The sequence below is a fragment of the Dipodomys spectabilis genome, unplaced genomic scaffold (assembly GCF_019054845.1).
Source record: "Dipodomys spectabilis isolate Male_0828 unplaced genomic scaffold, ASM1905484v1 ptg000098l, whole genome shotgun sequence".
Taxonomy (NCBI): Eukaryota; Metazoa; Chordata; class Mammalia; order Rodentia; family Heteromyidae; genus Dipodomys; species Dipodomys spectabilis.
Window position 1 is genome coordinate 5,651,808 of NW_024870775.1, and position 23,152 is coordinate 5,674,959.

A 23,152-nucleotide genomic window follows, 5' to 3' on the forward strand; every position below is an offset into this window, starting at 1 on the left:
TTACGAAAATACTTCAGAAACAGCAGGCAAACAACAGTGGCCTTTAGTTTTCTGTAGAAGCCAGTAGGCAGTGTGTGCCCGCCACAATCTGCCAAGACAAATCTCTCTGTAGTTTATCGGGTGCCTGGCTGTAATTTCCATACCCAGCCCTCTATTGGGGCAATAATAACCCAAATTCCATTTAGTGTTCATTTGAGCAGTCAGGATAAAGTCATTTCTTATTATCTCCCCACCGTGTAAAAAACAGCTTGAAGGTAGGAAGTCAGCAAGCATTTCTACCAAAAAGTAATTATTGTAAGTGACATTTTTACTGCTGGCATGCCATAAGGCGAACTGTGCTTTCGGAAGGACAAGTGGCTGAAACAATATGACAGGGTGCTCGGCGACATTATGACAAGAACCCAAACACCGCTTCACTGGCGGCCGGCCTGACGGAGTGCTTTTCATTCTGGCTGGAGTTGAGGCATGGAGCCCATGCCAAGCTGGAAGGTTCCAGTAATTCTCAGGATGGATGGAGGTAGGAGGGCACGGAGTGTGTGGGGCAAAGGCTCAACAGTTAAGGGATGGCAGTGACCTAAGGAGCTCTGGCAGCCTTGCAGGGCTATGAGGGCCTTTCTAGGCCATAGTGCCAACAGATTCAGAAAATACAAGAGAGGGAATGCTCCTTGGAGAGTTTCCCGGCTGAGTTGGGTGGGCAGATTGTGGTGGTCACACACACCCCCCCCCCAGCCTGGGGGAGGGGGCTCCAATCTATCCACACAAACGATTCATAGGTGAACTGGCTGCTATGACCCAGGGCTTTGTCTCCTGGGGTCAGAGCCCCACAACTATGTGGTTCATGGGAAATAAGGTCTCATGGAGGGGCTAGGAATGTGGCTTAGTGGTAGAGTGCTTGCCTAGCATGCATGAAGCCCTACGTTTGATTCCTCAGCATCACAGAAACAGAAAAAGCCAGAAATGGTACTGTGCCTCAAGTGGTACAGTACTAACCTTGAGAAAAGCAGCTCAGGGACCATGCCCAGGCCCTGAGTTCAAGCCCCAGGACTGGCAAACAAACAAACAAACAAAAAAACTCTCATGCACTCTTCTGCCTCGGCTGGCTTCAACCTAGGATCCTCAGCTCTCAACCTCCTGAGCAGGTAGGTTTACAGGTGTGAGCTACTGGTGCCTGGCTCAAAACTGCTCACTATCTGCCAAGGGGCCCCTGTGTCTGAAGCCATTGGGTACTTCCCAAGGTCCCATAGTCTGCTCCCCTCTGAAGGCCCCACTACACAAGAGCAGTAGACCCACACCAGGCCGTGCCCAGCACCACACCTGCAAACCTGCCAAGTATGAGGAACAAGGAGTTGGAGAGGTGGGGAAAAATGCCAGGGTGGGTAGGGGAGCTTGGGCGGGCCCAGTGAGGGTGGAGGAATGGAAGAGCAATATTTGTATTAATATTCTCTTCTACACACACACACACACACACACACACACACACACACACATTTGCTAAGATCTCAGTATATAGGTGGTGCTGGTGTGTGTGCATGCATGTGTCAAAACTGGCCTAAGGAACTCTTCGGACTATCCAAACAGAACAATAAACCCCCAGAACTTACTAAAGCAGTGTGATCTAACCTGAGCTGAGGCGCACTCTTGTGAGCGCCAGGCGGCAGCGCGGGGAGATGGAGCTGTGCCAGTGCCCAGCTGGAGCCCATGGTGGGGGCCCACTGCGAAGCACGCCACAGGACAAACCCATGGGGCAAGGACAGGGCATCTGCGCTTGGGTGGGGGAGGAGAGGGTGCTCCGGCCTGGAGAAGGGACGATGGGGACCTGGGACCGCTGTGTAGTCAGCTCCCTGTCCCTCTTCTCCCCCCCCCCCTCCCCCCCCGCCCCATGTCTTGGGAGTTACGGGCTGACTTGAGGTGCTCTGGGAGTCGCCAGGGAATATATTCTTAGCTTGCTACGTTGAGGAATTTGGGGTTCCAGCCTGCTTTCCTGTGGGCCTCATTTTCTCTTTGTCTGATAAGCCATTAAGGAAGAGTGAAGACCCTACTGAGACTTGGACTCAAGTGTGGAAGTCAGAGTCCGGCAGCGACACTGGGTGTGAGGTGTCCCCGTGTCCCCCGCTGCAGGGGCTTGAGCCTGGCCTTGTTCTGGCTTTTCCTCTGCTCTGTACTCCTTTAGAAACAGTATGTTCAGAAGAGCTCCCCACAGTGTCTTTGCACCTGCGTGGCCTGTGCTGGGGGCCAATGCATGCTAGACCAACCATCTATGTATCACCAGACCCTCCCCCCCAGTTAAATTGCTGTAATCAAAGATTAATCACTAATCACTGAGTGAGCATGAGTATGTGCATGAACATGTGTCTCCTCTTTTTCCAGGGTTCATTGCTGGCTCGGGACAAACCTGTCCAAGTCCTACTTGGCAGAAGGACACACTGCCAAGTAACAGCAGAATTGGTTTCCCAGACTCCTGAGAGTCCAAGGAGTTAGAAAGCTTGTCTTTGTCCTCTCTCCCTCCCTTCTTAATAAGAGTCTCACTATGTGTAACCCAGGTTGGCCTACAACTCAATATCCTACCTGCTTCAGTCTCTCTCTCAGTATGGGATTAAAGACATGTACTACTATGCTTAGCCTTTACAAATTGGTCTTAAAGAGTTATTTCCTTATCTATCTAGGCCTGCTGCTCTGAAGCCCTGCTTGCCCCTGGGCGCCCGGGGAGCAGCAGCATCATTTGTGTGTGGAGGGGGCAACCAGAGGAGCCTGCATCCTGCCAACCCTGCTTCGGGGAGCGGGGTCTCCACTCTGGTTGTCCAGGGCAGCCATGGCCCAGGTGGGTGAACCACCCTGGCCCTAACAAGGGAGCAGGTTACCTTTTCCTTATAGGTGAGGAAACCAGGAAAGCTACCACGGCACGTTATTTTACATACCCACCTAATCTCTCGGTACTGCTTTACTTAATTTGTGGTGAAATTGTGGAGAAAGGGTACTTAATACAGGACAGTCAGTAAAAGTAATTTATCATCTCCCCGCTCCAGTGCTCCCGTTATCAGCGCACTCGTTCTCGGCATTCATCATGCAATCAGCCTATTATTTGCATATTAATCAGGCAGTGGACCATGAAGGAGCCGCATCACCGCCAAATGCTGCACTATCTCAGGAGAAACACTCAGTAATTATCACACATCAGTGTTATGATGTGGTAATTGATTATAACATCTCTCCTCGGCCCCTGGGGAGTCCCTCCACAAACCCAGCTCCAGGCACTCAGGGTGGATTTTTCTTTTCCTACAAAACTCCCAGAGCCTATGTCTGTGTGTGCCCTAGTGCTATTTCAGGGGTGCTCTGGTTCCTCTCTGATTGCATGAGGGATTCTCGCCAGGTGGGGCAGAAGCCGTCTCCCTTGGGCCCCTTGGTCCTCACCCATCAGCCTCCAGGCTACAGGCTGCGGCCCAGTTACCCAACACACTTTCTTATCAAATCAAATGTCCCAATTCTAGTCTTCCCTAACAGGAAAGTTGCTACAGAGACAGTCTGGCTGTTTTATTTAGGTCCCAAATGACAGGCTTGTTCTGGCCTTTGTGTGAAAGACAAACCCAACATCGGCCCATTCAGATGCAACCTGAATTTAGAGCCCAGTTCCTAATGGAAAAAGATACATAGGCCTGGAGCTGGTGGCTCATGCCTGTAATTCCAGCTACATAGGAGGCTGAGATCTGAGGATTGGGCAGGAAAGTCTTTGAGACTCTATCTCCAATTAGCCACCAAAAAAGCTGGAAGAACTGGCTTAAGTGGTACAGTGCCAGTCTTTGAATGGAAAAGCTTAAGGGACAGCATTCAGGCCCTGAGTTCAAGCCCCAGTACTGCCACAAAAAAAGCAAAAAGGCAAAGGCACATGGCTCTGGTGATGGTGGCTCTGGCCAAAGCTCTGGCAGGGATGGCAGGAGGGATGAGCTTGGAGCACCCATAGCAGGGCCGGTCACAGTGCTCTCCCCAAGGCGGCTGCCGGCTCCCTGCTGATGGACAAGCAGGGACCCGGGGCCTGGGGCCTTCAACTTAGAAGCTGCTGCTGCTGTGACTGCTGTTTGGTGGAAATGCTGTGAGTTTTGTTTTCAACCGGAGGGGCCTGGCCACCCTTCCGCTTGTACAGCCACCAAGCAGGGAAGGGGCCGGCACCAGGCACAGTGCTCTCACATCACAGCCCCTGGTCAGGGCACAGGCAAGCCCTAGCTGTAGGTGATCAAGGGAACATTGGGGAAGGCCTCCTGCGCCCCTCTCCTCCTCCTGTAGGCTCCCCCCCCCCCACTTCTCTAGAGGCCAAAAGATTAATCCCACCGAGGAAGCAGGCACGGGAAATGAATTTCAACATGAGAAAGAATAAAGGATCAAGTAATGCTTAGTAGATCCTATCTACCCAGTGCGCTGCCAGCTCACCCACATGCATGCCTTCACACAGCTCGAGGCAGGAGCACCACCAAAGCACTTCACACCCATGCGTGGAAACAGACTAATGAAACCTGCTCACTACTGTTTAAAAGGGAGGGGCATAGATAGCAATAGAGGGGTCAATTGGATCAGAGAAATTTATGGAACTATACAACGAAACCCTTTGTATGACTAATATATACGAAAAGGAAAAACAACAAAAAACAAAAGAGCTGCTCAAAGATACACAGGGAAGGATGACAGGGCCCCAGGTCCCCCAGAGCTCATTCCTGGGTTGGATGCTGTGGCACATGCCTGTAATCCCAGCTACTTGGCAGATGGAGACAGTGGAGCCTGGGTCTGGGGCCAGGCCAGGCCAGGCCAGGCCAGGCCAAAAGTTTGTCAGACCTCATCTCAAAGAACAAGCATACAGGCTAAGCTGTTATCTCAGGGGCAGGAAGATGGGTGGCCCAAGGCCAGCCCAGGAAAAAGCATGAGACCCTACCTGAGAAATAACTAAAGGGAAGAAAAGGGCTGGGGGTACGGTTCATAAGAGCACCAGCCCCTCGGGTACAAGGCTGTAGGTTTTTCTTCTTCTTTTTTGGTCCGGTCATGGGGTCTGAACTCTGGGCCTGGGCGCTGTCCCTCAGCTCTTCAGCTCAAGGCTAGCGCTCTACCACTTGAGCCACAGCGCCACTTCCGGCTTTTTTCTTTTTCTTATGTGGTGCTGAGAAATCGAACCCAGGGCCTCAGGCATGCAAGGCAAGCGCTCTACCACTGGGCCACCTTCCCAGCCCCAAGGCTGTAGGTTTATTCTCTACTTCCAAAAAAAAAAAAAAAAAGCAGAACCGAACACAAAACCGGATTTTGTCAGCCCTTCACCCTCAGATACTGCCACTGTTGGGTAGGTTGAGGCAGCGGAGCCTGAGACCATCTGAAACCGTGTCTCCACGCACAGCCGCCCAGGTGGGCCGGGGACCACCCAGCCTTGAGTATCCGCCCTTTATACCTGGGCCCTGCCTCACTCCATGTGCCAGCCTTGCCTGCCTCCCCTCCCTGGTGAGGCCAGAGATGCTCAGGGGCCGGGAGCTGGGCAGAAAGACGGGGAGGGGCCCTTAGGCTTCCAGCGTGTCACCATGGCAACAAAGCCCAGAGGCCCCACAGCCTGTCCCTGAAGACAGGTTCCCCCAAAGATGGTGTTCCCCACGGAGAGGTCTGGATTCAGGCTCTGAGCTGTCTCACCATGGTTGGGGAGCCAACCTAGTCAGGGCTGAGATCACCTCCCTCACCCACCTGGTGGCTTCAGGCAAACTGAGGGGAGGGGTCCCCCCACCCCAATCCTGCCCTGGGCCCCAGGGTTGGGTGCTGTGGTGGCTGCCACAGGAGGAGATCAGAATCACTGGAGTCTCAGGACCCAAGGCTTCTTTCTCTGCCTTTAGGGGAGCAATGATGAAAGCTCCTTTTTCTTTTCTTTTTAAAAAGCTGTCAAGGAAGATTCTAGAAATATCCCCTAGTCATTCGTCCCAAAGATTTATGAAACACATTCAAAACCTCTAAATACATTATGAAACAACTTTACTTCTAAATCTTAAATTTATGCACTGCTAGCTTAGCTTAACTTTCAGGAACTCTCTGGAAACAATACCTGATAAAGGAATGTCACAAGAGGACCCCCCACTCTGGTCTCAGGTGGTCACCTCCCCACCCCCCTCTCCACCCCGGCCCATCTCTGGTGAGGAGCCTGGACTGTCTGTCCTTCCTGGTCCAGAAACACAGCTCTACCTCCATATGATATAAAACCCTTTATTTGTTCCTATACAAGAAATACTGTTTCATCTCTCTTCATATTCATTGTTATTGATTCTCCTATTGCTCACTGACAGCAGGAGGTTGGGTGGTACTGGGGCTTGAACACAGGGCCTCTTGCTCTTGCTTGGCTTTCTTGCTCAAGGCTGGTGTTTTACTGCTTGAACTACAATTCCACTTCCAACTTTTTATCTGTGCCAATCCTATGGCTTGAACTTAGGGCCTGGGTGCTGTTCCTGAGCTTTTTTTGCTCAAGGCTACTATTCTTCTGGCTTTTTGCTGGTTAACTGGAGCAAAGAGTCTCAAGAACTTTCGGGCCTGGGCTGGCTTTGTACTGCAATCCTCAGATCCTCCCGAGTAGCTGGGGTGACAGGCATGAGCACTGACACCTGGGGCTTTTTGCTGGGGTGACACAGGGAGAGATGGTTTGTCGCCTCTGCATAAACTGTCTGGTGAGTTCTGGGGATTGATCCCAGGGACTTATGCTTGCTAGGCAGGCCCTGGACCATGTTACCATGCCTCAGTCCTCTTGCTCTTAGTTTGCTTTTCAGCTGGGGTCTTGTGCTTTTGCCTGGGCTGGGCTCTCTGTTACAGTATCACCACTTCTCCAGGAAGACCACACCTTCCCAAGGACAGAGGTATTGCGTTGATTCACAAGTGCCAGCCTCGTCCCATCAGGCTGGTTCAGCCTCTGATGGGCAGCAGATGCTAGCAGGAGTCCCAGGGCCCCACTTTCCCATGAGAGTGAGAAGCCAGGCTGACCCTCCCTCGGATGCCCACTTACGCCCAGCCCGACGGTTCCACCTGCTCCTCGCCCTCCATGTCCTGAATGTGAGCTGACTGTGGCTCCCCCTGCTGGAGAGTGGCTATGGCCTTCAGTCCCCCATTTTGGGTAAACCCAAACAAGAACACCTAGGACCTACTAGAATCCCAGGCGGTGATGGCGCTGCTGTGCTCTGGCTGTGTCTGTATGCGTTTGGGCTCCGGTAGCAGCCGCTGCTGCAGCCGCTGAGGCTGCCCAGCTGTTCCCCTCCCCGCACATGTGGCCCCTCGTTAACAAACCTTCCCGCAAGCTGGCGGGCTTCGGGCTCCTCACTTAGCTTTGTTTGTGTTTTCAATGAATCAGTGGGATAGGGAGATTAATCAACATGTTTAGAAAAATAGAGAAAGGAAAAAAAAAGAGCGTTCACCATGCTGGCTGTTCCTAAAGCTAGGAGAGAAAAGCTGCCTCCATCTGTGGGCTCAGCGTGAGAAGTGGGGAGAGGCGGGAGGGGCTGGGAGCGGTGGCTGTCGGCAGCAGAGCACATGGTGCCCCAGCACCTGGGCTTCAGGCCCTGCCAGAGACCTGCCGGCTCCCCGAGGCCAATGGCCACAGACCCGTTGCTTTCAGAGGCCAATGGCAGGTGGCTCCTCCCCACCTGCTCAGTCCCTCCCCTCTCCTCAAACTCCACACCACCTGCTCTCTTGCTCCAAGGGTGCCTGCTCTGCAGGGCCCACATCTACAAAGCAGCACAGGATGAGGGGTCCAGTGAGTACTGGGGCCTCCCCTTGGGGACCGGCTCTGGCTAGCCCTGTGAGGGACCCAGTTTTGTATGGAAGACACACTTCTTTCTTCTTGCTTTTCTTTGTTTTTGATGGTACTGGGTTTTGCACTCTACCTCATGAGCCACACCATCAGCTGTTCTGTGCTTTAGTTATTTTTTTTTATTATTATTATTTTTTTGGTCCAGTCGTGGGGCCTGAACTCTGGGCCTGGGCGCTGTCCCTCAGCTCTTCAGCTCAAGGCTAGCGCTCTACCACTTGAGCCACAGCGCCACTTCCGGCTTTTGTCTTTTTTGCTTATGTGGTGCTAAGGAATCGAACCCAGGGCCTCATGCATGCAAGGCAAGTGCTCTACCACTGAGCCACCTTCCCAGCCCCTGCTTTAGTTATTTTTGATCCAGGGTCTTGTAATTTTTGCCCGGGTCAGCCTTGAACCAAGATTACAGGCATATACCTCCATGGCTTGTCTTGTCTTAGAGATGATAGAGCCTTGCTAGCTTTTTTCTCTGGGCTTGAATGGCAATCCTCCTAACTCTGTCACCCAAGAAGTTGGGATTACAGGCATGTACCACCAGATCTGGCATTTCTTTTTACTCTTAAGTGAGCAGTAACACAAACTGTCCTGCACCCATACTGTGGAACATTATGCAGTGGTGAAAAGAAACCAACTATTCCACACAAGTTGAACGGATCTCAAGGTCATTCTGTAGTGGAGAAAGCGAATCCCTGAAGGTCATTTCTCACATGACTGCATTGACGACTTGACACTCTCCAAATGAGAGATGGGAGTATCTCCCAGCTCCTCAAATCCAGACCTGAGTCTGGACCTTCAAGTCCCCAGTCCTGACCTGAGGGAAGAGGCTGCACAAGCAGCAAGGCATTTCACAGAAGCTCACCTGAGCTCACGCAGCCTGGCTGAAGGGGGTCCTGCAGTGACGTCACGGAGTGGAGGGCTGGGGAAGAGGAAGGCAGAGTTACGGGGTGACAGGCACAGAGCAGTCATCTGCACACAGGAAGGGTGGGGACCTCAGGATGGGGGCCCTGGGCCAGGGGCCCGGGGCTGGGAGCCACCAGGAGCCACTGCCTGTGACATTCACTCTGTGCCTGTGGCTGGCTTCCTTCCTGACTTCCTGATTTAGCTACTTGACTTTTACTTATATTTATGTACAAACAGCATTTTCTTAATTGGTAACTCATTTTCTGCTGCTTATAAAATTAGCCAGGCACAGGCTTCTCAGTTTTAAAATTTCAAGTCAGTGCTTTGGCCACAGGTTTAAAGGGAGAAGTTCTTGCACTCCAGAACAGCTGACTGCTGGGGGGCAGGGGATCCCTTCTTGTTCCTGCCCCCCCACCCCATGGCTGGGGACGCCCTCCTCAATTCCTGGCTAAGATGGTTATGGCCCTTGCCCTCACCTGGTCCTTGCTGCTGGCCCTGCACGGGCAGCACTCCCTGGCCCAGCTCGCCGTTCAGCCACAGCTGCATCCGGATGAAGGGCTCTCGGCCTTTCTGGGTCAGCTTACTCCACGGCTTTGGGCGAGACAGCATGTCACTGACACTGCCCTGGGACAGGCCAAGCACCTGGAGTGGTGAGTAGAGACACGAGGCTGTCAGTGCCACATAGGGACATGAGGCCGAGGGGGGTGAGGGGGGGCGGGGGAGAACACATGTGAGATCACAGCTCAGCCTGATGGGCAGAGCCATTTTCGGGGGTCAGCCTTGGTGGTGGGAACCGCAAAGCCCTCTGGATCATTCTGTACACGACCGGACAGACACATCTTCCTCTCACTGGCTGCTCTCAAGCCTGTCTATCTGTAGGCCCAGGATGTGAGGATCCAAATGGCCCTTGGCAGAAAACCAGCTCTACCCCTGCAGCTCACTGGGGGGGCCCGACAACCCAGCATGGGATCCAGCTATCTCAGAGGCCCGGCTCAAGGGAAAGAAAGGAAGGGCAGGGGTCTCATCCAGGGAGGAATGGTGCTCACTCAGATGCCTACCGAACAGCAGGGAAAACATCTTGTGCTTGGGTGGTGAGGTAAGAGGATGGGGTGCTAGTTCCAGAACCCCTCAAGAGGCAGGAGGGGGATGCAGGCAGGATGTGGCCTCCTCTAATGATGCTGAGCCATGGGCACTCTGTGATCATGGCCACTCATCATGGGGGGGGGAGGGGAGGGACCCAGCGTGAGGGGAGGGGCAGCGCCTGGGTGGGTGGGGCTTCACTGCAGATGATTGACAGGCCTTACGTCCTCGGCAGGTCTTCCATATGGCCATCCATATGTATGGGCGCCAACACCCCACCCTGGACACACATGCAGCCCGGAGATATTTAGGGGCTGCATCCCATCACCCAGAAAAGTTCTCAAGTTCCAGAATAAACTGTACTCAGGGCCAAACAAGTTCAATGTTATTAAGTCTGCTAAATTTAAGGCCTGGGTACAAATGTCTATTTAAATGTTCTCAAATGATATTTTTACAACGCTGCTAGAAATCTCAAGGGACTTAAAGTTCTCATCCTCATTTCTATGCACCCTTATCACCTTCTGCAAAATCAGGACAAAGATCTCACAGGCACAGCACCCATAGGGTGGGACCTGGGGCTGCAGGTGGGGCTGGGCAAGGGGCAGGCCAAGGCAGGAGGCTTTTTTCAGCAGGCCACTCCTTTGTCTAGAATGATACCAGGCCGTTATGTTTATTTTAGGCTTCACAGGCCCTGTAAATCCTATTATCCAGAATCTGTCACCAAGGGAGTGCCAAGAACAGAAAGGTCTGGAAGCTCATGCATGAAGTATTACACTTTCCTGAGCCAGAAGGGGACAGGGAAATAGGGCGGACTTGAGCATGCTCCCAGGGGCCGAGGCAGTAGGTGTTCCCAGCATGGCGCTTTGCCCACAAACTTGGATGAGAAAAGAACAAATGTGCTTTTTGTAGTTCTCTCATGCCTGTTGCCTGTCCTGGGGCTTGATCTCAGGGCCTGGGCACCATCCCTGAACCTCTCTGTGCTCAAGTCTAGTACTTTATTACTTGAGCCACAGCACCACTTCTGGCTCTTTCTGTTTATGTGGTACTGAGAAATCGCACCCAGGGCTTCATGCATGCTAGGCAGGCACTCTACCACTGAGTCACCTTCCCAGCCAATCCCTGATCATTAGTTTGCTCAAGGCTGGTGGCTCCACTACTTGAACCACAGCTCCAAGTTTGGCATTTTGGTGCTTCATTGGAGATAAGAGCCTCACCGGCCTGCCCAGGCTGGCCTTGAACTGAAATGTTCAGATCTCAGCTTCTAGAGTAGCTAGGCTGACTGGTGCCCAGCATTTTTAAAATTTGGTATTAGTGGGATTTGATCTCAGGGCCTTGTGCTAAGAAAACATTCTACCAGTTCACCCAGCCCTTCTTGCTTTATTTTTTTAGGGAGGGGTCATCCTTTTGCCTAGGCTGGCCTTGAATCTCCATCCTCCTACCTCTGCCTCCTGAGCTGTGTAGACTGCCCCACCTCACCTTCCCCTGCCTTCCTGACCAAGGGGGCCTCGATGCACTGTAAGTGAGGGTCTTGTCATGATGTGCAGGAATGTCTGGGGCAGCCCCGGCAATATGGTGAGGGTAGATTCCGTGAGAGAGGAGAGCCCCTTACCTTCTCCCCAAAGATCCTCTGGCAGATGCCGTTCTTGGCCAGCTTCTCCTTCACCTGCCGGGTAAGCTCGATGGTGTCCACCTCCTGGTACATGTACACCTCGTACTGCTCGGGCGTCAGTGGGGGCACTGAAGGTTTGGCAGGCTTAGCCAGGGGCACAATCGGGGAGGAAGGCAGAGGGCTGTTCTGGGGTGTCTCGCTGCGGCTTGCTCCGGTGAGGCTCAGTTCCGAGCTCTGTGAGTACGGGGACTCAGCACTGGGCCACTCCTTCCAGTACTCGGCGGCCACGGGGCCCTGGAGCTGCCCACGCTCGGCCCTCAGCTGTCCGCCACCAGCTTTGTCCTTCCCGCCTGCTGGCTCCTCGGCCTTGGCGTCTTCGGCAGAGGCAGGGTTCCTCCGCTCAGACTGCATGGGGCTCCACCAAGGGTCCTTCCAGGCCCCGCTGCGGCCCAGCTCGCTCTTCACCTGCCTCAGGACCCCCTGTGTGGTGTCAGCTGTGCCCTGGGGGTCCAGGCCCGGCACGTCGGGGGCCTCCTTCTTGAGGGCGGGAGTGCTGGGCAGTGCAGAGGTGCTGGCCTCGGGGGCCGTGGCGGTTTTCTTCAGGGAGATGGCGAGAGGCGAGTAACTGGACACAGAGGACATAGGGGAGGTGGACAGGAGCTTGGGGGTGAGGAGGGCGAGGTCAGGCTGGGACAGTGGTGCTGGCTTTAAGGCAGGGTCCAGAGCGGCCTGCTGGGCCTCCATTTCCCGGCGGGCCTGTTGCAGGATGGAGCGGATGGCGTCGTCAGAGTTCCCACTGCTAGATGCGGAAGACGGTTGGACTGGCTCGGCTGTGTGGAACAAACACAGGGTGAGACTGTGGGGGGACTGCCGAGCCCAGCTTTGCCTCCCTAGTCTGCCACACACCACCCCACTCCCACGGCCCGTGCAGACACTGGCCATTCCTGCTCAAGATGGCAGTGGCTGTCTAGAGGGGAGGGCACTGGACTTGAGAGATTGGTGGATGGCTTTGATGCTGATGCTGTTAGGAAGAGCCAGACGCTGACATCTGTCCTCTGGCCACCGAGCAGGAAGACAGAGGACAGTGCCTGGCCCCGTTCCGGCCCGGAAGGGAACACGGAACTCACCCTGGGACAAGTGGTGTGAAGGCAGATGGATCCATTGCCAGCAGCGGCCCCAGCTGAGCAGCGATGGCTGCGGGGGTCCGGCCCGGCAGGAGGGGGGTGGGGATGCTCTGGGGATCAGGGCTTCCTGCCTGGAGAGCAGGCAGGGTCCCCTGCATTGTATCCTAAGGGGCTTCTCAGTCTTATCTAAGAAGTGGGAATGGAGGGTCCTTCCATGAGGAAGAATTCAGATGGGCCTACCGTCCATCCAGAAAGTGGACATCTCCCCATCAAAGCTGCTGATCTGTGCTTGGACCAGCAACTCTGTCACATAGTGAAAGCTTTCTTTTTGGTCTTTGGGACAGTCTCACCGTGGACCCCAGGCTGGCCTGGAACTCACAAGCCTCTTGCTGAAACAAGGATTATAAGGCATGTGCTACCACACCCAGTTTACAGGTTCATTTTCTGCTCATTGTGTTTCTTTGTTTTTCTTTTTTTCCAGTTGCATTTGGTCAGGAATCACTAATAACCAAATAACAAAAGCCAAACCACCTGCTAACGTAGATTAGGAAGGTTCTATGAGGGGGAGTAGGAGGGTCCTTGAGCTGAGGCTAGGGAACGGTACTGTCAGCCATGCACGTCACAAAGCCGCTCCTCTCGGCTCACTACCATTTAAAAAAAATGTAATTACCGCTGACCAGAACACTCCTGACAATTGTCTTAATGACGTTAGGGCCAGCGGCTGCGGTGGAAGCCGTACCGGTTTTCTGCACTTGCAGCTCCCGCTTGGCCTGTTCCAGGATAGATTTGATGGCGTCGTCAGAGCCAGTGTCGGAGGCTCGGATCCGGGTAGTGATGTTTCCTGTGGGGAGAAGACATGGCCGAGCCATCAGACCCACGCCTGGCGCCACCACTCACACCGCATCAACACAGCATTCTGACCCAGGGCCCCGGGTGGAGGTGCCCTGCCGGGCCCGCCTCACAGCCGGAGGGACCCCGTCTCTCACATTCGCTCTGTGGCCCCTGGGTGGGGACCCAAAGGCGCTGTGCCTCAGGCCATTTAAAAGCCTTGCCTGCAACTGCTCTGGCTCGGGACACCTGGGAAGAAGGAGGCTAAAGGGCTGAGGCTGATCACGGATCAGTGGTTTGGAGCGGCAGGTGAACTTCCACCCTTGTGGGCCTAGCTGGGAATTTCATGTTGGAGGAGCGGAAGCCCGCAGAACCCTCAAGGACGTGAATCCATTCTTCCGGTCACAGGGTTGGCGCTCTGCAGAGCGGCCTCACGTGCAGCCGCCTGAAGCTACTCGGGCCCAGATCTTTCTGGAAGCTGGCCAGATCTCTTAATCGTTCACTACCTTACTCCATAGGAAGCGCCACATGAAACCATTTAAAAACAAGGATACCACAGGGACGAGGCCCCATTAAAGACGCCTTCTGAGGGGCATGGTGGGGGCTGGCTTGCCAAGTCCCATGGAGAACCGGTTCTGTCTGGAATCTGGCCCCTCCGTGGACCTCTCGACAGATTTCAGGGTTAAAAGTTGGAGGAAGCAGCAGGATCTGCTTTGATGCTGTCACCTGACTTTTCTCAGAGCACAACTGTGAGGTGGTGGCTTGCTCCTGAGGAGGGGCGGAGGGGCAGGGCATGGGGCTGGGTGTGGGGCCGGCTGCCTCTCCAGTCTCCACCTGGGCTCAGGAGAGCACAGGCAGCTCAGGAGGAAGGGACTGGGCACCCGGGACCCCCTACTTTGTTTTATACTTACTAGCTCTGTTTTTCCATCAGGTTCCAGGCCAGAACCATACTGCACATTTTAACCCAAATGCCTGGCTAAGGACATGCTTCTCTTCCCTAGCTGACTGACTGCAAAGGAAAACACCTGCCTGAGACATACCTTCAGACCCATTTCTTCGTTTCGGTACTTCCTGAAATAGTCTGTTCAGGCTCTGGCCTGGATTCTCTGTTGAAAAACAAGTGTGGTAAGAACAAAACAATCAGGGGAGGGGGCGTGACTTCGCTAAAGAAAGGGCTGAGGGCTTCCTGCGCAACTCGGAGCAACCAGAGAGTTCTGAGACGCCCTTCCCTGGCCAACCTCCTGTAGGAGATGCCACGAGGGCAGAGCTGGGACAGCTGCCCCAAGCCATCATGGCCAGCCAAGCACGGAGCTTACAGTAATCATCCAGAGACATTCAATTTAGTCAACATGGCCAGGAATTGCTCTGTGCGCTCTGCGCCAATCTTCCCTTCTCCCTCTATCTGAGCCTAAATTTCAGGGGGCTGCAAATGTGGCTGCCGGAAGTTCCTGCCCAGGAGTGGCTGTGGCCTCAGCCTCTGCACTATGGGAGGGGAAGGATGCCCTGACTCTGTAGCTTTTTCTGGCGGGTAGGGGTAGGAATCAGTCTGAATATAACTTTCTGCGTCGAGGAAGACAAGTATTGCTCATACTGCTTAAAAAGAAAAAAGATCACTACTGGACACAGATGACGCCTGGTGGCCGTGGGTCATGTGTTCTGGGGAAGGAGGAAGAGGAGAGAAGCCAGGGCTCAGAGCTGACACCCTGGGGCGGCTCCCTACGTGAGGCCTCTGGGCCCCCCTGGATGCCATGTGCAGGACTGTCAGTCCCTGCAACTCAACACAGGTGGCGACACTGAGTCTGCTGAGCAGAGGGGCTGCTCGCACACACCTGACCGTTTCTGCCTGTGCTGGCTGACTGAGCCCTGGACATGGAACACCTGGACGGCTCTGATGTAATGCAGGAATGCCGGCCACTCGATCGTACACACGCAAGCGTGCACACTCACACACCCACACACAGCTCGTGATGAGCTTGTAGGCTGGCGCCAGCCCGAGGGCGTCTCTCACCTCTCTGTCTGCCTTGGATGCTGCGAAGGGCCAGGATGTTCTGCTCGTCCGACAGGAACTGCTTCATCTTGTGGAATGGCTCTTTGCCACGGACCGTCAGCTTATTCCACGGCTTGGGCCGGGCCAGAATCTCGCTCACAGACCCCTGTGACAGTCCCAGGACGTAATGTCCAAAGATTCGCTGTCCAATGTTGTGCTTGATGAGCTGGTCTTTGACCTGCCGGGCGATTTCTGCCGTGTCTATCTCCTCGCCCTCCGAGGCGCTCCCGGCGCTTTCGGATTGGCTGGGCGACGGCGCCAGGCCATTGACATCGGGGCTCTGTTGTAATGAACTTGGGGAAGAGATGGAGTTTGTGCTGTATGGACCTGTTGAAAAAATTATGCTTGTGCTTCCTGCTTCCTGTACGGCCTTGGAGTAGAAGGTCTGCATGAGCTGCCGTTGGAGAAGAGAGTTTAGTGCATATTTTCCCGTAGGAGCCAGGGGTAGGCTGGGGCTGGCCAGGGATGAGTTGAAAAAGTCTTGATTTAACCCCGCTGGTGAGAACTGGTGTGTACCATTAGTATTGGAAGCCTGGTCCCCCGGGCCGCGGGGCACCTGGGGAGGAGGGGAGGCCGGCATGGGTCCCGGGCGCCGACTCTCAGGCTGGTCTTTCCCTTTTCTCCTGGCTGACCCTACAAGGAAGGGCAAACAGAATGCATTATGGGGGGATTTCAAAAGGGGGGGGATAAAAAAACCAAGACCAGAATGCAAATTTGCCCCACAAAAGGGAAAAACACCAAAAAAGTGCAGATTTGACAAGGGCCAATGAGGTGTGTTGGTTTTTTTTTTTCCAATTGAATTTGTTAAGTCAGCCAAACAAGGCCCCCCAAAACAAGCCACATGCATTCATGTTTGCACCTTTCTTGTACGTTGCAGCCTGGAGACTGCCCTTGCCCAAGGGCAACACTGCTAGAGTGACAGGAGCCGGTGACACACACAGGAGAGGGGCGGCAGGTCCGGCCCTGCCCGAGGAGCCACGCAGCACGCAGCACGCGCAGGTATTTGGAGGAGCCACGGGTGGCTCTCACCACGCGCAGGGAGGCGATCGCAACTGCACCGAATCCGCTCGATCCAAGGCGCGCGCGCACGGCACACAACGCGTTACCACCAGACACCTTGACGCATTTACCAGCCGACAAACCAGAAGCCATCAGTGACACCAACAAAGAAAGGCTAAGACTGGGGGACGCGGCCCCAGTGAAAACCTGGCCAAGGAAGGAGAAGTGCCCCTGAGCCAGGGGTGCCGGCGACCCCTCGAAGACAGACTCCCCACAGAGATGGCGCGTGTGTCTGCCCCCCCTCCTGTCCGCACGCAGCACAACTAGGAAAAGACCGAAAGCCAACATCCTGGGGGCCTCTCCGATTGGCCCCGCCCAACACTCAAGATCATCCACCAGCGGCGCGCCTACCAGGCCCGTGCTGGCCTCAAGCTCCCCTCTGCTTCCTCGACCCCTGGAAGCTACCTACCGCTCAGGTCGCTGTTGGAGATCCGCAGGGCCGCGTTCTCTGACTGCAGGGCGCGGCTCTTCTCCAGCAGCAGCACCTCCAGGGGCTTCGCGGCATCCTGGAGTGGGGAGAGTGGGGCTCGAGTGGGCTCACCTCCGCCGCCCGCCCACCACCTCCCCACCCAGTGCTGGCCTAGTCCCCGTGGGGTGTTTAATGGACACAAGGAAAATAGGCAAGCTCCTCAGAAATACAGTTGAGTTTCAGCCCAGGTAAGCTTTCTTCTTAAGCTTTCTTCTTTTTGTTTTTTCCATTTTCATTTTCGTTTGGCTTTTTGGGTGGTGTGAGGTTTGAATTCACGGCCTCTGTCTGCGTGGCAGGCACTCTTAGAGCCACCATGTCTCTAGTACTTTATGCTATCATTATTTCTTGGGTGGGGTTTTATGCCTGTGCCTTGGCTGAGATGCCCTGTAGTGGGGTAGCAGGTTGGGGTTACCACCCTAGGCTTGGTGATTGAGATGTGGCCCTGTGCACTTTCTGCATGGGCTGGCCTAAAGCTGCTGTCTTTCTGATCTCTTACCTTTCAAGTAGCTGAGATTATAGGCATGAGCCTCAATATCCATTCTATCATTTTAAAATAATTAATGCCAGTCCCAGGGCTGGGACTCCTAGCCTGGATGCGGTGCCTTAGCTCCTTTGTTCAAGGCTAGCACACTACACTTGAGCCACAGCTCTACTTCTACCATTTGGGTGGTTAATTGGAGATAGGAGACTCATAGATTTCCTTGCCCAGGTTGTCTTTGAACCTCCATTCTTAGATCTCAGCTTCCTGGTAGCTAGGATTACAGGTGTGAGCTACCAATGCCTGGCTTGCTCTATCTATCTATCTTTGTACCAGTCCTAGGGCTTGAACTCAGAGCCTGGTTGCTGACTCTGAGACTCTTTTGCTCAAGACTAACGTTCTACCACTTGAGCCACAGCTTCACTTCCAGCTTTTTCTGTAATTAACAGGAGATGAAAGTCTCATAGACTTTCTGGCCTGAGCTGGCTTTGGACCACAATACTCAGATCGCAGCCTCCTGCTTAGCTAGGATTATAGGTGGTACCCAGCATGGTTTTTATTTTTTTAAATGAAAACACAGGACCTTGCTGTTGTCCAGGCTGGATCAAAACTTCTGGGCCTAAGAAATCCCCCGCCTTCAACTAGATACCCTGTACCACCATGCCCAGCTCCATGGTATAAATTTTAGTTGGCCTCCAGGTGACCAGGTGCCCTGTCGCCCTGTTCCCAAGTCTGCACGGGCAGTATATAGCTGAGATTCCCATGCCAATCTATTTCTGGCTGATCTTTAACACAACTTGAAACAAACAGTTGCTGATTTTGGTTTAGATTCTAGGGCTGTGCTTAGGCTCTGGGCATGGAACATGCAGAGCACATACATGCTACACCCCAGCTCCTGGGTTTTTTTTTCTTCCCTGCTAGAGTTTGCATTCAGAGCCTTGCACTTGCCAGGCAGGTGCTCTGCTACTTGAGCCACACCTTCAGTCCTTTTGCTCTGGTTATTTTTGAGGGGTGGTCTCACTTTTTTGCCTCAACCAGCCTGGATCATTATCTGATCCTATTTATGTTTCCCACCATCATACTCAGTCTTTTCTGTTGAGATGGAGGGGGGGGTCTCACAAACTTTTTTTTTTGGTCCAGATTAACCTGGACTCATAATCTTCCAGATCTCAGCCTCTTGAGTATCTAGATTATAGGTATGAACCACCTCTCCTGGCCATGAAATTGTTTACCCATGTCCTTAGGAGTTGCCAAAGCGAGATTGCAATTTAATGGGAACATAGCCATTTGGCAAACATTTTTTGGGGGTGGGGAGGTCAGTTCTAGAGACAACTCAGGACCTCAAGCTTGCAAGGCAGACGCTACCACTTGAAACGTACCCCCAGCCCCACTTTTTATCTCCCCATTCCTTAAAGACTATTTGCTTCTTTTATTGCTTCCCCCCCCCCTTGGTCATTTTTGGGGCCTGGGCATTGCCCCTAAGCTCTTTTTGCTCAAGGCTAGTGCTCTGCCACTTTGAGCCATAGTGCCACTTCTGGTTTTCTGGTGGTTCACTGGAGGTAAGAGTCTCCTGGGGACTTTCCTGCCCAGGCTTTGAACTATGATCCTCAGATCTCAGCCTCCTGAGTCACTAGGATTACAGTTGTGAGTCACCAGGGCCCAGCTTGCTATTATTTCTTGAGACAGGGTCTTGCTATGTAGCCTGGCCTGGCTTCCAACTTGTGATCATCCCGCCTCAGTCTCCCAAGGGAAGGGATTAATGGTGGATCCCCTATGCCTGGCTGGGACCATTGCCTTCTGCTTGCCATAAGTGAGAAGTGTCATGGAAAGGCAGAGGAGGGGGCTGCACGAGGGGGAGTACCTGCATCCCTGCTCCATCCGATGGGGCGAACTCCATGGACTTGAGGATGCTGAAAGGACAAGGCAGAGAGTCATCTTCCGCCAGCACCTTGTGAGCGATCATGTGTGTGGCTAGGTACTGACACCTCATTTCTTGCTCTCCAGAGCTGAGGCACTGTCAAACCCCACAACCTCCTGGCAGGAATTTCATGTGACAATGTCTCTAGAATAGCTAGCACACATGAGCAGCTGGCCAACAAAGGTCTTGTGCCCAGCATTCAAGTCCTCCCAGGCTGGAGCAGGGTGGGGCCTGCGCTGGGGAGTCTACCATCCCAGGAAACAGAGCCAGGGAAGTCCTGATCCCCGGCTGCTGCCTTTCCTGCAGCTCAGGACTGGAAGGAGCCACAGCCTGAACATGAGGTCCCCTGAACTGGCTCCTGTGACCCCCTGACTACTGGGGCACACGTCAGGCAAGTACTCTACCATCTGAACCCCATGCCCCTCAGCACTTTGAGACAAGACCTGGGCTAGACTCCATCTTCCTGCTGTGCCTTCCTGTCTACTTTGCCAGCCTCTGAGTTCCACAGGTGAGAACTCACCACCTCTCACACGGGAGAGATGAGGAGCCATCAGGGCAAGCTTCTCTTGTCTTCCTGAGAGTCAGGATGTTTGCAGCTAGGTTTGTGTGTGTGCATGTGCATGTGCCAGTACTGGGACTTGAACTCAGGACTCTGTGCTCTTGCTCAGTTTTGCTTACACATGGTGCTCTACCACTTGAGCCATGCCTCCAGTCTGCAACTATATGCTTGGGGCCTCGATGACCATGTCAGAGAAAGAGTCTCTGGGTTTATATAGATCCAACTGCCCCATGTGACAATCTGAAATCAGAAACGTTTTGAGTTGCCAAAAGCACTGTTACACTATACACATAAAGTGCATGACAAACAAATGAATGTGGTATCTAGGCTTAGGTCTCAGCCTCAACGTATCTCTTTCAGTGCATGCAAAATATTCCAAAATCTGGAAAAAATATAACTAAACCAAAACACTGCTGATCTCAAACAGTTCCAGTAAGAGATACTGAACCCACAGGCAGGTGCACACCCCCTCTCCGTTTATTCAACATGTACTTACCAATGACCTGGCAGTCCTGAGCAGCTCAGCACTGTAGGGAATCCCAACCTGTCCCGACCCACTCCCCTCAGACCAGAGGCCATGCCTGCCTCACATCACAATCCTCCTGATCTCAGCCTCCCGAACAGCTAGAATTATAGGTATGAACCACTGGTGTCTAGATCTGCTCCTGGAAGCTTTCCTTAGGCTTTTTTTTTTTTTTTAATTCAAGGCTAGCACTCTATCCCTTGAGCGACAGCTCCACTTCCAGCTTTTCTGTTGGTTAACTGTAGATAAGAGTCTCACAGACTTTGCTCCCTGGGCTGGCTTCAAACCTCGATCTCAGCTCTCAGCTTGTTAAGTAGCTACAATTATAGGCCTGGTACACAGCTGTGAACTCCAATTTTATGATTTTCTGTAAGGGTAATATTTCTTGACTTTGTGCATATCAGAATACTTTGATAATAATAATTACTGCTTTTGTGATGCTGAGAACGGAACCCAGTCTTCGTGTGCTGGGGGAGTGACTTGCCATCAAGTTAACCCCCAGCCCTTGGTTTTTTGAAACAGTCTTCCTGTGTGGCTGGGCTAGCCTTCAACTTGAGAGCCTCTTGTCTCTATGTCCTGAGTGTTGGTTGGACGTGCACCACCACCCCTGACTTGCTAGAATACACTAAATACACAAATTCTTCACAGTCTGGGCAGACCCAGGGTGAGGCTGTGGGTGTTTCAGCTGCCCGGCGCCCCCTGGCCCATCAGCAGGTGGTCCTTACGGCCCAGCTGCGAAGGCCACAGGCATCTGTGTACTCACTTCAGCTCCTTCTTCACCTCTTCATAGTCAGCCTGGCCCTTGAGTTTTTCTTCCAGTTGCTGAAAACAGAAGGAATTTTATTAGTGGCCATGTCTGAAAGCACACGGTGAGGCCTAAGGGTGGCGTGTCTGACCACGCGGCCAGCCATGCAAGGGGCAGGACCCTGCACACACGGAAGCAGCCATGGCAACACCACTGTTTGTTCTCTTTTGCTCCTTGGGCTTTGCCTAGCATGAGCATGGAACACATGTGCCCAGCAGCCCCGCCCTGAGAGCCCTGAGGCTGGTGTGGCGGCCACAGTCTGCTGCTGGAGGCCCATGCCTTTGGGGGATCTGCTAACAAGAGGTGCGGGTCCTTGGCTGTGCAGTTGCCCCATCAACCAAGAATGTGCTAACTGAGCATCTGCGGTCCCAGGCCTAGGTGTTGGGGCCTGGACTGGGGAGGCTGTGCCACTGCGTGCTTAGTGGGTTGACAGCCAGCTTGAGTCTCATTGGGTCCCTGGTTCCTCAGTCCTGGGGATAGACAGCAAGCTCCCAAAGTGCTGGTGGCTCACCCCTGTCACCTTAGCTACCCAGGAAGCTGAGATCTGAGGATCATGGTTCAAAGCTAGTCTGGGAAGGAAAGTCCCGATCTCCAATTAATCACCAAAAAAAGCTGGAAGTGTTGCTGTGGCTCACAGTGGCAGAGTGCTAGCCTTGAACACAACAGCTCAGGGATAGCACCCAGGCCCTGAGTTCAAGCCCAAGGACTGGCACACACACAAAATAGTGCAATAGTGCTGTAAGATATTCTAGAATAAGTGTGTGTAAGCGCGCTGGGTGTGGGTGTGGCACTTTGCCCACAGCCTGTTGGGCCTTCCTCGTGGGAAGAGCTGCTGGCACCTGTGGCCAGCCACAGGTGGTTTTGGATGTCTGCCTTGACCTCTTCCACAGGGAGCTGAGCCCTGAGGCCCAGGGCAGGATTCCAGGCTTAAGGAAAAGATCCGTCGCCTGAGTACCTGCAGGGGTTCTAGGTGTGTTTTTGGCTATGCCTGACTAGCCACCTTGAAACCCCCGTGTTTGCCCGGCTGTTGGCCAGGATGACTATGTTATATCTGAACCCGTCCTATGTTGAGAAAGCTACTCTGTCACTACTGGCTCAGCCTCTTCCCTTGGCTCCACTGGCAAGTTCATGTGTGTTTTCCACAGACGGAAATTACTCTGCCTCGCTTACTTTTAAGATTTCTTGCCAACTTTGTATAATCGTTTTCTCAGCCATAATCCAACGGGAGAGATAGGTTTTTATTTCCCCACAAAAGCATCTCTTAGCATCCTATAGCCAAATATCAGACAACCCTCTCCAACAGAGCATCACACAGTGTTGCCGGGACCCTAAATACCCTGGCACTCTACCACCAGAGCCACGCCCCTAGCTGAGTTTTTGGCTGGCAGCAGAGGGAGCCTCATGTACTTTCCTGCTCAGACTAGCCCCAAACCACAATCTTCTAGATAGATCTCATCCTCCTGTGAGTATGTAGTGAGGATGGCAGGAGTGAGCCACTGTTCTCTGGCTTGTTTTCAAATCTTTATTCCAGCTTAAATTTAAGACATCTGGCTGCAGTTTTTAAGCGAGCAGTCCTCGTACTGCATGTGTTACGGAGTTCCAGCTGTGGGAGCAGTGTGCAACCGTGTCCCTGCGCCGGCTGCAGGCCGGGGTGACAGCAGCAGCTGCAGCCCCGCCGTGGAGCGGGAAGGTGGAACCTGGGGGCTGGGTTATCTCCCCGACTCACTCCTGGGCTGCATCTGACAATGTTGCACAAATCTCTTCTGGGCGGGGAGGGTCTGTGCTTGGCCCCTGCTCCTGGCTCGTTTCCTGGGCTGGACAGGGATCCTCTCTGCAGGCCTGGGAGCTGGGGCAGCTGCACTGTGCCACAGAAGGAACACGTGGGATGGAGTTGGGTGCGTGTCCTTAGTTTCTGATGGGTTTGCGGGGACGAGGCCCCATGAAGGGCAGCACCTGGG

The 23,152-nt window shown here is 53.6% G+C and overlaps 1 protein-coding gene across 7 annotated transcripts in view; it reads right to left on the reverse strand.

The window, feature by feature from the left end:
- The window catches only part of Cux1 (cut like homeobox 1), a 256,975-nt gene that overhangs the window by 40,032 nt on the left and 193,791 nt on the right, over positions 1 to 23,152 (reverse strand). For 2 of the 7 annotated variants that reach the window (XM_042686504.1, XM_042686503.1), the window contains exons 12-20: positions 21,153 to 21,211; positions 19,251 to 19,299; positions 16,852 to 16,948; positions 15,345 to 16,016; positions 14,377 to 14,442; positions 13,248 to 13,349; positions 11,385 to 12,214; positions 9,172 to 9,337; positions 8,655 to 8,711 (exon numbers count right to left, since the gene is read on the reverse strand). In XM_042686504.1, coding sequence (XP_042542438.1) covers positions 8,655 to 8,711; positions 9,172 to 9,337; positions 11,385 to 12,214; positions 13,248 to 13,349; positions 14,377 to 14,442; positions 15,345 to 16,016; positions 16,852 to 16,948; positions 19,251 to 19,299; positions 21,153 to 21,211 — 2,098 coding nt within the window. The remainder of the gene's footprint in view (positions 1 to 8,654; positions 8,712 to 9,171; positions 9,338 to 11,384; positions 12,215 to 13,247; positions 13,350 to 14,376; positions 14,443 to 15,344; positions 16,017 to 16,851; positions 16,949 to 19,250; positions 19,300 to 21,152; positions 21,212 to 23,152) is intronic. The other 5 variants (XM_042686507.1, XM_042686506.1, XM_042686510.1 and 2 more) reach the window with 3 other exon arrangements.